General features: G+C 36.5%; 1 protein-coding gene across 1 annotated transcript; it reads left to right on the top strand.

The window, feature by feature from the left end:
• The first annotated feature begins 5378 nt into the window (after positions 1 to 5378).
• On the top strand, positions 5379 to 7065 carry LOC147760345 (uncharacterized). Its single transcript, XM_086994508.1, has 2 exons — positions 5379 to 5492; positions 6305 to 7065. The coding sequence occupies exon 2, from the start codon at positions 6316 to 6318 to the stop codon at positions 6757 to 6759; it is 444 nt and encodes a 147-aa protein (XP_086850634.1). The 5' UTR covers positions 5379 to 5492; positions 6305 to 6315; the 3' UTR covers positions 6760 to 7065.
• Positions 7066 to 12925: the final 5860 nt, after the last annotated feature.

Here is a 12925-nt window from a genome sequence, read left to right on the forward strand (position 1 = left end):
AAGCATCCCTTATTTTCCTCCTTTTAGGTACCATTTTCCTCCTTTCAGGACCATTATATCCCCATCCTCGAACAGAAAACTTCGGGCAAGCATGTGTCTTACAATGTACACCTTTAAAAACCCCATTGTTTTACCTCTGACATATTTTCCCACTTTTTTATATTATTGCTCCATTCTATCTACCAACTAAACATCGTTTATTTGTATTTTATCAAAAAATTCCCTTTCGTAAAACATTTAGCTAATGTCTGTTGTGTTAAAGAACTCGGACTCCAGGAAAAACTAAGGTCCAAGAAGTCGAACGAGCCCTGGATGAGGTCACTTTGCAGCCTTAGCATTCCGGGCATCATGCATGCCGCTTCCATACCGGAACAGGCAACTTGTGCCCAACAAGTTTTACACAATGGAAATCACTGCTATAAACTTCCCACGTAACTTCTCTCTTTAAACTTTTATCTAATTTTGTTTTTGTTCTTTTTTCTCTGTCATCCAAGTATCACTTTCTAAATAATTAAAAAAAAAAACCTTTCCACTTTCATATTATTTATTTTCTATCTGTCATCTAAACATCATTTTCTGACTTATAAAAAAAAAACAAAACGTTTCCTTTTCCTTATTTTCATTTTTACTCTGGCAGCTTTGTCCGCCCTAATTCGTGGTCCGCTATACGCATGCTTAATCTGATTATACTCTACGTATACATTATACGGTCTTATATATATTTAATTAGCTGTCAGCTTTGTCCTGTTTATATCACGTGTTTTCAACATGAAATTCTCTTTGTTAATTTATGTCGATATTATATACACAGCTGACATCATCATGGTAATGGAAAATATTCATTTTGGATTAAAACGCCCTACAACTGAAAGCAGGTCTGAGCTATACATTGCGTATTGATTTTTCCAGACTTACTGTACATCGTCAAGCTAAAAAACAACTGATCAGTTATTTTTCTTAAGTGCTTCTGTGAAACTAAATCAGATTATCAAAATGATAATAAAAATCATTGAGTCGAATCGTTTCTTAAACACTTGCAGTGGAGGTCGGGGTTAAATGCCGGTCTGGGTCACCTTGGAAAATAGTAAGCGACATCTGGCGGGGTTTCTTCTAGGCTTCTTTACAAGTGTCCGACATATCACATTCCTCCAGTGGATCTCTCTTAATGTCATAAAGCCACATATTCTTATCCAAGGGGCCTTCTCTATTGCAGTGTCCATATTATTGCATTGTGTTGAATCCTTTGCTTTGGTCATTGGTAAAGGGTTACTATATAAAACAGCTTCGACAGAAGCACCACCATAAATGCGACAGTTGAGAAGAGTAATGAGACAGCATACAGTGCATTGCGTTTTTATGATTATTATATCTTCGAAACGGGGGATAGAAAAATGGTCACTGTACTTGTGCGCATTAGCACACTCTGTAGTAATTAAAAATGAAAGTGCCCGTTGCATCATTCTGTTTATGTTTTATTTGACTATACTCACCTGAAAGATCTAAATTGTATAAGTATGTGTAATTTTTTTCTTTAATAAAGAAATTATAAGCGTTCTTCAAAGATAATTGTTGGTTATCTGTTTTTAAATACAGAGTTCTCTCTAGGAAGTTGATTTTTACAACGATTGCTGCAGATCGTACAGAAGGGCCTTGTTGTAGATAACAGTTATTGTGAGGCATTTGGTTTCCTTTTACCTCTCCTTCCTCATTTTGCCTCTGCCTCTTACTTGAGTGGGTCCTTCGCGGGCGCTGTGGTTTTTCGTGTGGCTGCTCAGAAGACAGATAATTGACAGACAAGCCAGCCAGATGAGTTGAGGGCAAGTCAGCCCAAAATATATTAATTGTTTACGCTTAGTTATTATTATTATTGATAAACCCTTGCAGAGGCCTCTGCACAGGGGTATGAATGCCGGGTAAGAATATTTGTACTAGTATTTGTAATTTAATTTGATTTAATCATTATATACTGGTGTATGTCTGCTGTACTGCTTTGTTCTTTCAAGAAGTTTGTTGTATATTTACCTTGATTATGCAATTTAAATGTTTCGTATTATCATCGTTACATCCATCATTATAAATTATACCTGTCTTTAATTTATTTTTAGTTAATAAACGACTACCGCCACCATTCTGAATCGGCTGCTCTCAAGTGAACTCTACAGGCCTTTATCACCATTTTATCTTTCAAAAGACGAATTAAATGTCCAGATAAGGTGGCTGTCAATGCAAGAATTGTTAATATAAAATTATCAACTAAAAATTATCAAGTAGGCCTATACAGGGCACTTAATGATAACACCGAAACAGCTTGATCAGGTGATGTTGTCCATAACCAGGACGAAATCAAAGTCTAGCCTGCACCGGCACGAATTGTTAACACACATTTATTGACAGTTACAAAAAGGTCTACAATACTAAACAACTAGATCAGGTGATGTTGGCAATAACCAGAACGCTATCAAAGTCTAACCTGTGCCAAAGAGTGCACATTATATCAGTAACACAAAGTAACTGTATTTGTTTGGAAATTATATTTTAAATGTAGTATTTAGGCTTACGCATTACGTTAATATCAATTATCAACACTATTCAATGTTCATCCTTAATGTGCTTCATTTCTTTTTATTCATGGGACCTTCAATAAATGCGGCCGTCATTGGCCAAATTTCGAACATCATGTTTGAGTTTGTTCTATTTATATATCATTTTTACTGACACGTCTTATTACTTAAATCAGCTTAGATCAAGGAGACATAAATGTATATGGCGAGTGGGAATTTATTTATGGTTGGTTGGGACCTAAGACCCCATTCCCATAGATTTTAGATCGATCTATCCCTGCGGGAAGTCTCACTAGATTACTGTCAGCTTAGCCGGCTTAAGCGTCTGTCCCACCTAAAAGCCGTAAGGGTGTAATTAACTATGGTGCGCACTCGGCTGACTGCAATTTAGCATGAACCCCCAGTGAGTTAGGTTAATCTCAATCTAAATCTCTGTCTCGATCTGATCGAGAGAGAGAGAGAGAGAGAGAGAGAGAGAGAGAGACCTAAGAGCTGAAGTCAAAGACAATTAATCGCATTTGTCCTCTGTTAATTGATTTAGAAAATGTTAGAAATCAAAGTGGTTTATAATTACAAATGACTGTTGCGGTTCATGAGTAAAGAACATCCATATTTAGCAGAAGACTGTGCATGTCTTTGAATCATTCCCTGCTGAACGTATATTTCTGGGGGAAAAAAAGGTCTAACAGGATTTACGCCCGGGGCTGCCTTTTAGGTATTGCGTAATCAATCAAATATTCATTTGGCAGGTCCTTTTGTCAATGTTAAATTCGGACATTATTGCCCTCAATTCTCTCCCAGCAAGCTCTTTAGGAGTCATCCCCATTTTGTTAACTGGGGTTTTAGACTGTTTACTGTGTCTATCTTTTGTACTGAGTTCAGCGTGGCCAAATACTCCTATCAAAATGTAAACTACTGGGATACGCGAATAATTTTGCTCCCTGAACAGAAGCAGATGATCCGATGAATTCCCTCCCAGGTGAACTTTGTACAGAACATTATCCACCGGCTTACATTCCCTGCCATCAAGGACCCATTTAAAATCCTTAGTGTTTGAGTACTTTTTTTCTGCTTGCTTTACCCCAACTTTCGATAAAAGGAAGCTCTCCCCATTAATAGAGTAAGAATGTTGGCCGTTAATCAAGGCATGTAGACAAGGAATAAGATGGCCTTGAATAAATAATATGTGGTCTTCAAGAGACTTTTGAAATCGATTTGGGGAGAAGATGGCTAGTTTTGCATGCGTGTTTGAAGGTGGCGCAGAAGATGAAGCCTCGGCTCCGGCGGAAGGCGGATTATCCGTAACCGCACTTTTCAAGAAAGTTATAAACCGTTTTTTCATTCTGCCCTCTTCTGTTGTCTCCTCACCAAGAACCATATAGAAATTTTCCTGCTTTGTCGACAATCTGTGGGTCTGTTAAGGGATAATATATTTCACACAACAAATATCTAGTTATTTCTTAACCCTGTTAACCCAACTGTTTGGCCATGGCCTAATGCATTAGAGCTAATTAAGGTTATAATTATAAATTGGATATTAACAAACTATCATGCTTACAGTTAAATAATTACGACCTTATTAGTGATCCCTGTCATTTGAATATTTAAATGCACATGCACTGGTCTAAAACACCTAGATTTGTATCAATCCCCCCAAATAAATGAATAAATAGATAAATAAAATTCCATGTTTACATTAAAAAACTATCTTATCGTCCCTTAAACGCAGTTTAACAAATTTTGCTAGTCGACTTAACGTAGGGGGCTTTACACTTCAGTAGCCCATGCTAGCCCTCAAAACCTATAATTTTTATTATTTGTGAGTGAAAATATACAAATTGTAAGTTCAACTGATACTATTTAAACTGTAAGTTCAACTGATACTATTTAAACCCGAATTTAATAACAAGATTTAAGTTTTATGGACCTCCCCAGACCCCATCGTACTAACTGTGCATCGATCTATCTCCAAGGGGATTCTCACTGAAGCTGTTAGGGGTAATCAACTATCGTTAAGCAGCTTCAGTAGGCGTGCCAGACATTTGAGCCGCTTAAGCTGAAAGCAATTTAGTGAGAAACCCCTTGGAGATGGATCGATCCTGTTAGATCGACCTAGGTAGGGGAACCCAGTCTTAGTCTTTTAGCAAAGTGGTATTTGATAGAAAAATATTTTTGCTGCACATTAAAGTTTAATCAATCTGAGGTTCATCATTTTAAAGGATACAGTGAAAAATGGACATTCTTAGAAGAATCGAAAATTGTTCGAATATGACCTTTGAATTTCACAGTTTCTTCTTCGCCGATATCATCCATATACATTTTCAACTTCTCAAGGTATGCATCCAAACATTCCAATTCATAACCGTTGTCAATCGGCATCTCGTTCAGTCCATATACCTTTTGGTCGGCATTTTTCGGAGTTTTTGTCAACCTGTTGTAATCGTCAGAGTTTATGTCCCCTTCATATAGGTTTTCCCAATCTTGATGGCGTTTTCGTTTTCCTTTTTTATCATTGTAGATATTTGAATCACAGACCGCTTGGTACTCGGGTATAACTGTATGCCACGTAAAAGGATCCGAGGCGGCCATCTTCTGTTCTTTTCAAATACCAAGCCTGACGCCTCACTTAATGCTATTGATATTTATTATTCACCTGCTGTTAAGGTCAGTTTGCGAAGAGCCGATTTCTTTGCGTACACTTGAACAACAATGGATTGATAACAGCGGTCAAAAATCATATTTATACTCGGTCAACAACCATACAAGCATGACGTACTAAGTACGAAGTGACATTTATGAGCGTAAGGTATTTTACATCTACGTCAGACGGAGAAGGACGGATTCGAACTAAGCAGTTTTTGACAAAAAAACTGACAGAAAGGGTTCATTTTTGGGTTCATCGTGGGAAAACTTTGAATTGCAAGGTGAGAGGTATGTACCTTGTAGATACAAAGACTAAAGCTCGATCAGTATATCAACATATGTACCTGTATACTCATATTTGCGGCAGGTTTTTTATTTATTTATTTATTTATTTATTTATTTATTTATTTATTTATTTACGCGGCTATCTCACATATTCTAAATGAGGTTTTGATCTAGGGATTGAGCTCTGGCCATTGGGGGCTGGATCTGGTTCCCATATTACCAGTCTACTGTTACATTGCTTGTACGTGGATTATTTTTACGTATATGACACATAGTTACTACACCTGGTCATTTCAATCAGTGTTGACGATCTTACCTCCCTGGGGAGGATACAGTCCCCTAGAAGACACCCTGATTGTGAAGACGTCTTCTGAGGGTAAATTCAGAGATATGCTTTACCCTCTTCTTGTTAAATGATGTGCTCAAATTCCAAAATGTCATGAAACGCCTGTTAAAAGATAGACCCCTCTCCTTTAAGAGAAGCACGATAAAAAGTATTGGATTATTTCAGTGATTAAGCTAGGTAGTTCACTGTTTACTACTCACACCTTTAATTTCACGATGATAGCTGCCTAGTTGTTATTGAATAGAAAAAATTAGACCATGTTCATTATTGACGTAGGGACGACACTTTTTGCAAGGGGAGTTCAGCTTACTTTTTTCCCCAAGACAACTATGCTAAATACTTGTGTGTTTTTAATTTTTTTTCGTGATTATTGTTTTTTTTTTATTTCCTGCAGACTATACAGTTGGTGATTAGTGAAAGAAAAACATCAATTCCAACTTAATTTGCTTAATTTACTTAATTTTCTCAGTCTGGCTGCAGATGGCCCAGTTGTGCAAGAGAGCAATGATGGACGTTATGGCTGTGAGCCCGGCAGCCAAGAGGAAGCACCACCCACGAAATGGAATGCGCATTCGTGAAGGTATGGCTCATAAGGAAGACAAAAATGAAAAGAGAAGAGCAAATACCCTTAAAGAATCTCCTGAATGTGACTTGCACGAGAAGAAATCCCGACATGATCAATCTGAACGTCATCTTGACCTGCGGAAGCTTGAGTATCGTCTCCGAAAAGAGAAGGTCCACCAGGAGAAGTGTTTGGTAGAGCTCGGATACCTGGATCTAAGTAATTATGATTTGACAGACCCAGAAGAGGTGGAAGAGTTCAAGCAACTGTGGACAGCGTTGTACGACCGTATGGACACTTGGTTAGGTGGGTGGAGGCGCTGGCAAGACAAAGAATACTGTGAAATGATTGAAAATATGTAACAAAATTTAGAGCTATCAGGTCGACCAAGACATTTGCGCCTTTAGCACTGACTATTGATAAAAACTGACCTAAATGTAATGGATTTAAAGTTAATCTTAACCTTAATATAATTTAAATATCGTCATAAAACCAAATTGTTTTCATCTTTCTTTCTCATATTTTAAAAATCTTGTTCTTATTTATTGAATTTTACTATTTTATGAGTCTTATTCTCAAATATTAAATGTTACTATGTAGCATCTAACTATATGGATGCAAACACAAATTATTATTATTATTATTATTATTATTATTATTATTATTATTATTAAGCTGCACTCATAACTTAAGGAGGCTATCTTATATTTCAGAACTAATATTTCTGCCCTAGTGATTTTGATGAAAATTGTAGGAAAACATCTTCTCAACATATGAATAAAAAATATGAAAAAAATGGGGGTATTCTAGATCGATTTCGAGAGGTGGCGTCCTGAAAAACGCCATGTTTCAATTTTATGTGAATATGTTATAGTTCTTGGTAGAAGTACATTGCGTTATATGGGGATTTCTCCAAAATGTCCTTACTTTGGCTTAAATATTCAAAAATAAAAAAAAAAATCTGCTATAAGTATTTCAATTTTATGTGGATATGTTATAGTTCTCTGTAGAAGTCACAGAAATGTACAAATATATATGTGTGTGTGTTTGTGTTTGTGTGTGTGTGTCATACCCAGCTTGTTTTTGAGCCAGGGCTGCTTGAACATCAAGTTTAATAATTTTACACAAAGATCAAAGGAAATTTCCTAGCGAATTGATATAAATATGTTCCTACAGGGTAGGTTCGTGCACATCACTTAAGCTATTTCACAAAAATTGCACCTGTTTTTTTAGATTAACCTCTACTTTTATCGATCTCAACGCCTTGTCTGATCCACCTGAAAGAAATATAGTGAACATGAGGCAAACTAACACGTTTACATGTAGGCGAAGGGGGTATACTTTAATATTGATTACAAACAATATCAACAGCCAGTCAAGACCGTTGCCTGTCTTTCACACGTTTACACGAACACACGAAGGTCGCGTCGCGAAATGCATCCATCTCTCTCCTTCGAACAAGCAAAGGGCTGGCCCGAAGTAAGCTTTCTAAACTAATTTCCTTTTGATTGTATATTGTAATTACTCCACTTGCTCGCCTCCTTTGTCTTGTAAAGTGACAAAGAATGTGTTGTTCTCACACTTGAGTTGATAAAACTTTATAACTCCTTTGTCTTGTTGAATAATGTCTTTATCAAGGTTATAATCAGTGTGAAGATGGTGTCTTGCCTCACTTAAAAAGGCAGCTGATTTTCATACTGGTTGTTGATTAACTTATGCTAACCCACTTTGTACAAATAGGTTTCAATAAATCGACAAAATTATGACTTTTATGAACGTATCGATACGATTGAAATAAATGGACAAGAAGGATTATGGTATAGTTACTATTTACCTTTGGCGTTAACTTCGCTCTGCTATATAAATGAACAGATGTTGCAGATTGTAACAAAAATTTTATTATAGTGTTTTTTTATGACATATGCTTTACATATTTGATAGTGAAACACTCCTCGGCTTTATAATGAATCACCTGACGTTAACTATGTCTCCCCCTCCCATGCCTCCCGAAAAACTGCTTCTTTTAATTTCGAAATGAATTGTTTTTAAGACAAAGAAGTTCATTAACCCTTTTACGACTCAGTCATTTTACAGCATGTTGTAAACGATCTTTAAAAAAGTTAATTATTGTACCCCGCTTTTCAGTGTTCATCCTGGTGCTTTCATCGGGGTTACCTCAGGTTGAGGTACGATTACGTCGCTAGCCTAAATCCATATGTTAGTGGAATATATTAAAGTACACGTAAAGCTTTGTGAAGTCCCTATTGTCACGCATCATAGATGCTTAATTTTGTCTTGAATGAAAAAAAATAGCCTCAACTTATCGTTTTGTGCTTAAACCTTTCATAACTTGGACCGAGGTTTGATAAACAGTGTACTGTAGCTATTATTACGTTCCTCAGCATCTAAATGATAAGCGAGGATGTCTACCTGTAAAAGCAGCAGCGGCGGTTTAAATGATCGCTATCTCGGTTCCTTTTTTTGCAGCAACATAAAAAGTGTTTAGGGTGAAAGTCACACAACGACCCGACGTTGTTTTTTCTTCACATTTCCTCCTTTTTTACTGCAATTTCTATCGTCAATTCATGAAACCGCGCGATAAATTTTGTTGTTCTGGCGGATTTCTTTTAGACGATCCAGAATGCGCTTTACGATCTACGGCTTTGTGTCTGACAGATCGCATTCCTCCAGCGGGTCTCTCTTCATGTCGTAAAGCCAAACATTCTTATCCAAGGGGACATTCTTTTGCAGGGTACATATAATTGCATTGTGTTGAATCATTAGTTTTGGTCACTGGTAAACGGAAAATGTATCAAACCGGTACGACTACTTGTGGTTGAATCGTAATCAGTTCGTGATTGATCAAGAATTGCAAGAACTGACTACGAATATATACGAATCTGTTAAGAATATCACGAACTGATTATGATTAAACCAGGAATTCTGAAATTTGTCAATTCCTGGCGATTCATGGGATTCGTGGTCTGTGTGAAATGGGGGCATTAAGCAACTCCATAAATGCGACAGTTGAGAAATCTAGATGTGACAGCATGCAGTGTATTGTGTTTTTATGTTTATAACATTTTCGAAACGGGGGATAGAAAAATGGTCACTGAATTTGTCTGTAGTTAGCTGGCTCAGTTGATATAAGAAATGATTCCCGTTGCACCGTTTTGTTTTATTTGACTACCACCACGATTGACATTAAATGTTCAAGTTGAAGGTCAACACTGAGCAAGTGTGTAAAAGTTTGTTTGTTAAAATTTTGTTGTTCTAAAGTGAAATCTGTTGGCCATTTCTTTCTAAAGGCATGGGAAGTTGACTTGTAATTTTACGGCGGCCGATATATATATATATATATATATATATATATATATATATATATATATATATATATATATATATATTAAATAAAGAGTTTAAGATATAAAAATAAAAAAAAATGTCTTTCAAAGACTGTTGCCTTGTTTTGCGTTTGACAATCACATCATTTTTATGTGATTGATTATTATTCAACGACAAACACCGTGGTATGAAATTTATAATTTGATTACATATTCTGATCCAATCTGTTCAGTAATGTAACTCACAAATATTAAATTTTAAAATGTTCAATTTTTCTATGGACTGTCTTATAACTTCAGTTTGACAGTTGAATTCCGGAGTGTTGGAACGAAAACTTTTTCGGGCAATCGTTTAGTTATAGTGTAGAAATTGAACAGTTTTAAAATTTCATCTTTATTCAATATATATTACATAGATATACAGTATCCTGCGAGTATCTAACCACAGTCTGAACATCTTTATTCATATTGTATTGTTCATAGTATTAATGCGGATAGCTGAGAGCTCAAGTCTAGGACTATTAATCGTATTTGTCCTCTGCTTATTGGGTTACAAGTTGTGAGAAATCAAAGTGAATCCCGAATAACTGTTGCCGCCCATGTGTGAAGATCTTTTAGCAGGCTTAGATTTTGTATGTGTTTGACTTATTTTCTGTTGAATTTCGCATTTCTGAACAAGGTTCATCATTTTGTGATTTACGTATGAGTCTGGATACAGTTAATGCGCATTCTTCCAATCAATTTTTCATTTGGCCGCTGTTTTCGTCAATGTTGAAGGTGGACATTATCGCCCTCATTTCTTCTTCGGCAAGCTTTTTAGGATCCATACCCGCTGTATTAACCGGGGTTTTAGACTGCTTACTGTGTCCATCTCTTGTACCGAGATCAGAGTGACCATATACTCCTATCAAAACATAAACTTTTGGGATACCCGAATATCTCTGCTCTCTGAACAGAAGAAGGTGGTCCGATGAATTTCCTCCTAGGTGAACTTTGTGGAGAACATTCGTTTCCGGCTTACATTCCCTGTCATCAATGACCAGGCTGGTGAACAAAAGGGTGACACAGAAGAAAACATTTGCATTTTCACATTCATAGGGATAGCCAAGGAAACAAGAACTTAAATAGGGAAACCATAAACAAAGCCCCGCTAATCATGCAAGAAAACTACACAAAGGAATCAATGGTTTATCGTCAAGGTGTGGATCGAAAACCAGAGAAAAGTGAAGGAGAACATTTTAAGCGTGCTCGCATTGACCGCGCCTCTCATATTGGTATACTCCACAGTGAACCTAAGAGTTACTTGTATACATCACATACTTCTATGGAAACGGTGTTCAGTGACTCAAACGAAAACCGTGGCAGTATGGAAGGGAAAATACAGCTAGTGGAAGGTGCAATGTATGCGCGCTGCTCGACAATATTGGAGCCTCAGAAAGATGCCACGTTAAAAGGCGTCGATCAAGACTTTCTTATTAATGAACCTAAGGATCCCAAGGTCAGCCTTATGACCCATAAAGAACGTCTCAAGCTTAAATATTGTCTTCAAATGGAGAAGGCCCACCAGGAAAAATGTCTGGTAGAGCTCGGATATCTGGACCCTAGTAATTATGACTTGACAGACCCAGAAGAGGTGGAGGAGTTTAAACAGCTGTGGACAGCGTTGTACGACCGTATGGACACTTGGTTAGGTGGGTGGAGGCGCTGGCAAGACAAGGAGTACTGTGAAATGATTGAAAATATGTAACAAAATTGAGAGCTATCAGGTCGACCAAGACATTTGCGCCTTAAGCACTAACTACTGATAAAAACTGACCTAAATGTAGTGGATTTAAAGTTAATCTTAACCTTAATATGATTTAAATATCGTCATAAAACTAAATGGTTTTCATCTTTCTTTCTCATATTTTAAAAATCTTATTCTTATTTATTGAATTTTACTATTTTATGAGTCTTATTCTCAAATATTAAATGTTACTATGTAGCATCTAACTATATGGATGCAAACACAAATTATTATTATTATTATTATTATTATTATTATTATTATTAAGCTGCACTCATAACTTAAGGAGGCTCTCTTATATTTTAGAACTAATATTTCTGCCCTAGTGATTTTGATGAAAATTGTAGGAAAACATCTTCTCACCATATGCGTAAAAAATATGAAAAAATGGGGGTATTCCAGATCGATTTCGAGAGGTGGCGTCCTGAAAAACGCCACGTTTCAATTTTATGTGAATATGTTATAGTCCTTGGTAGAAATACATTGTGTTATATGGGGATTTCGCCAAAATGCCCTTACTTTGGCTTAAATATTCAAAAAAAAAAAAAAAAAATCTGCTATAAGTATTTCAATTTTATGTGGGTATGTTATAGTTCTCGGTAGAAGTCACAGAAATGTACAAATATATGTGTGTGTGTGTGTGTGTCATACCCAGCTTGTTTTTGAGCCAGGGCTGCTTGAACATCAAGTTTTATTAATTTTACACAAAGATCAAAGGAAATTTCCTAGCGAATTGATATAAATATGTTCGTACAGGGTAGGTTAGTGCACATCACTTAAGCTATTTCACAAAAATTGCACCTGTTTTTTTAGATTAACCTCTACTTTTATCGATCTCAACGCCTTGTCTGATCCACCTGAAAGAAATATAGTGAACATGAGGCAAACTAACAAGTTTACATGTAGGCGAAGGGGGTATACTTCAAGACCGTTGCCTGTCTTTCACACGTTTACGCGAACACACGAAGGTCGCGTCGCGATATCTATTTCTCCTTCGAACAAGCAAAGGGCTGGCCCGAAGTAAGCTTTCTAAACTAATTTCCTTTTGATTGTATATTGCAATTACTCCACTTGCTCGCCTCCTTTGTCTCGTAAAAGTGACAAAGAATGTGTTGTTTTCACACTTGAGTTGATTGAACTTTACACAACTCCTTTGCCTTGTTGAATAATATCTTTATCAAGGTTATAATCAGTGTGAAGAGGGTGTCTTGCCTCCCTTAAAAGGCTGTTGATTTTCATACTGGTTGTTGATTATGCCACTAAATGGGGAGATTCTCGAGGAGACCGATAGTGTTGAAAGGTCTGAATAATTTTAAATGTGAAGGTTAGCTTAGATTATCATACAATGGATGGTATCATAATTGCCTTAGATCTTCAGTGTGTGCAACAAGTGGCGCA

Source organism: Lingula anatina, chromosome 8 (genome assembly GCF_051362555.1).
Source record: "Lingula anatina isolate TDL-2025a chromosome 8, LinAna3.0, whole genome shotgun sequence".
Lineage (NCBI taxonomy): Eukaryota > Metazoa > Brachiopoda > Lingulata > Lingulida > Lingulidae > Lingula > Lingula anatina.

What these genes read in the sequence shown, in the direction of transcription:
- LOC147760345 (XM_086994508.1), top strand. Translation starts at nt 6,316, where the DNA reads ATGGCCCAGTTGTGCAAGAGAGCAATGATGGACGTTATGGCTGTGAGC.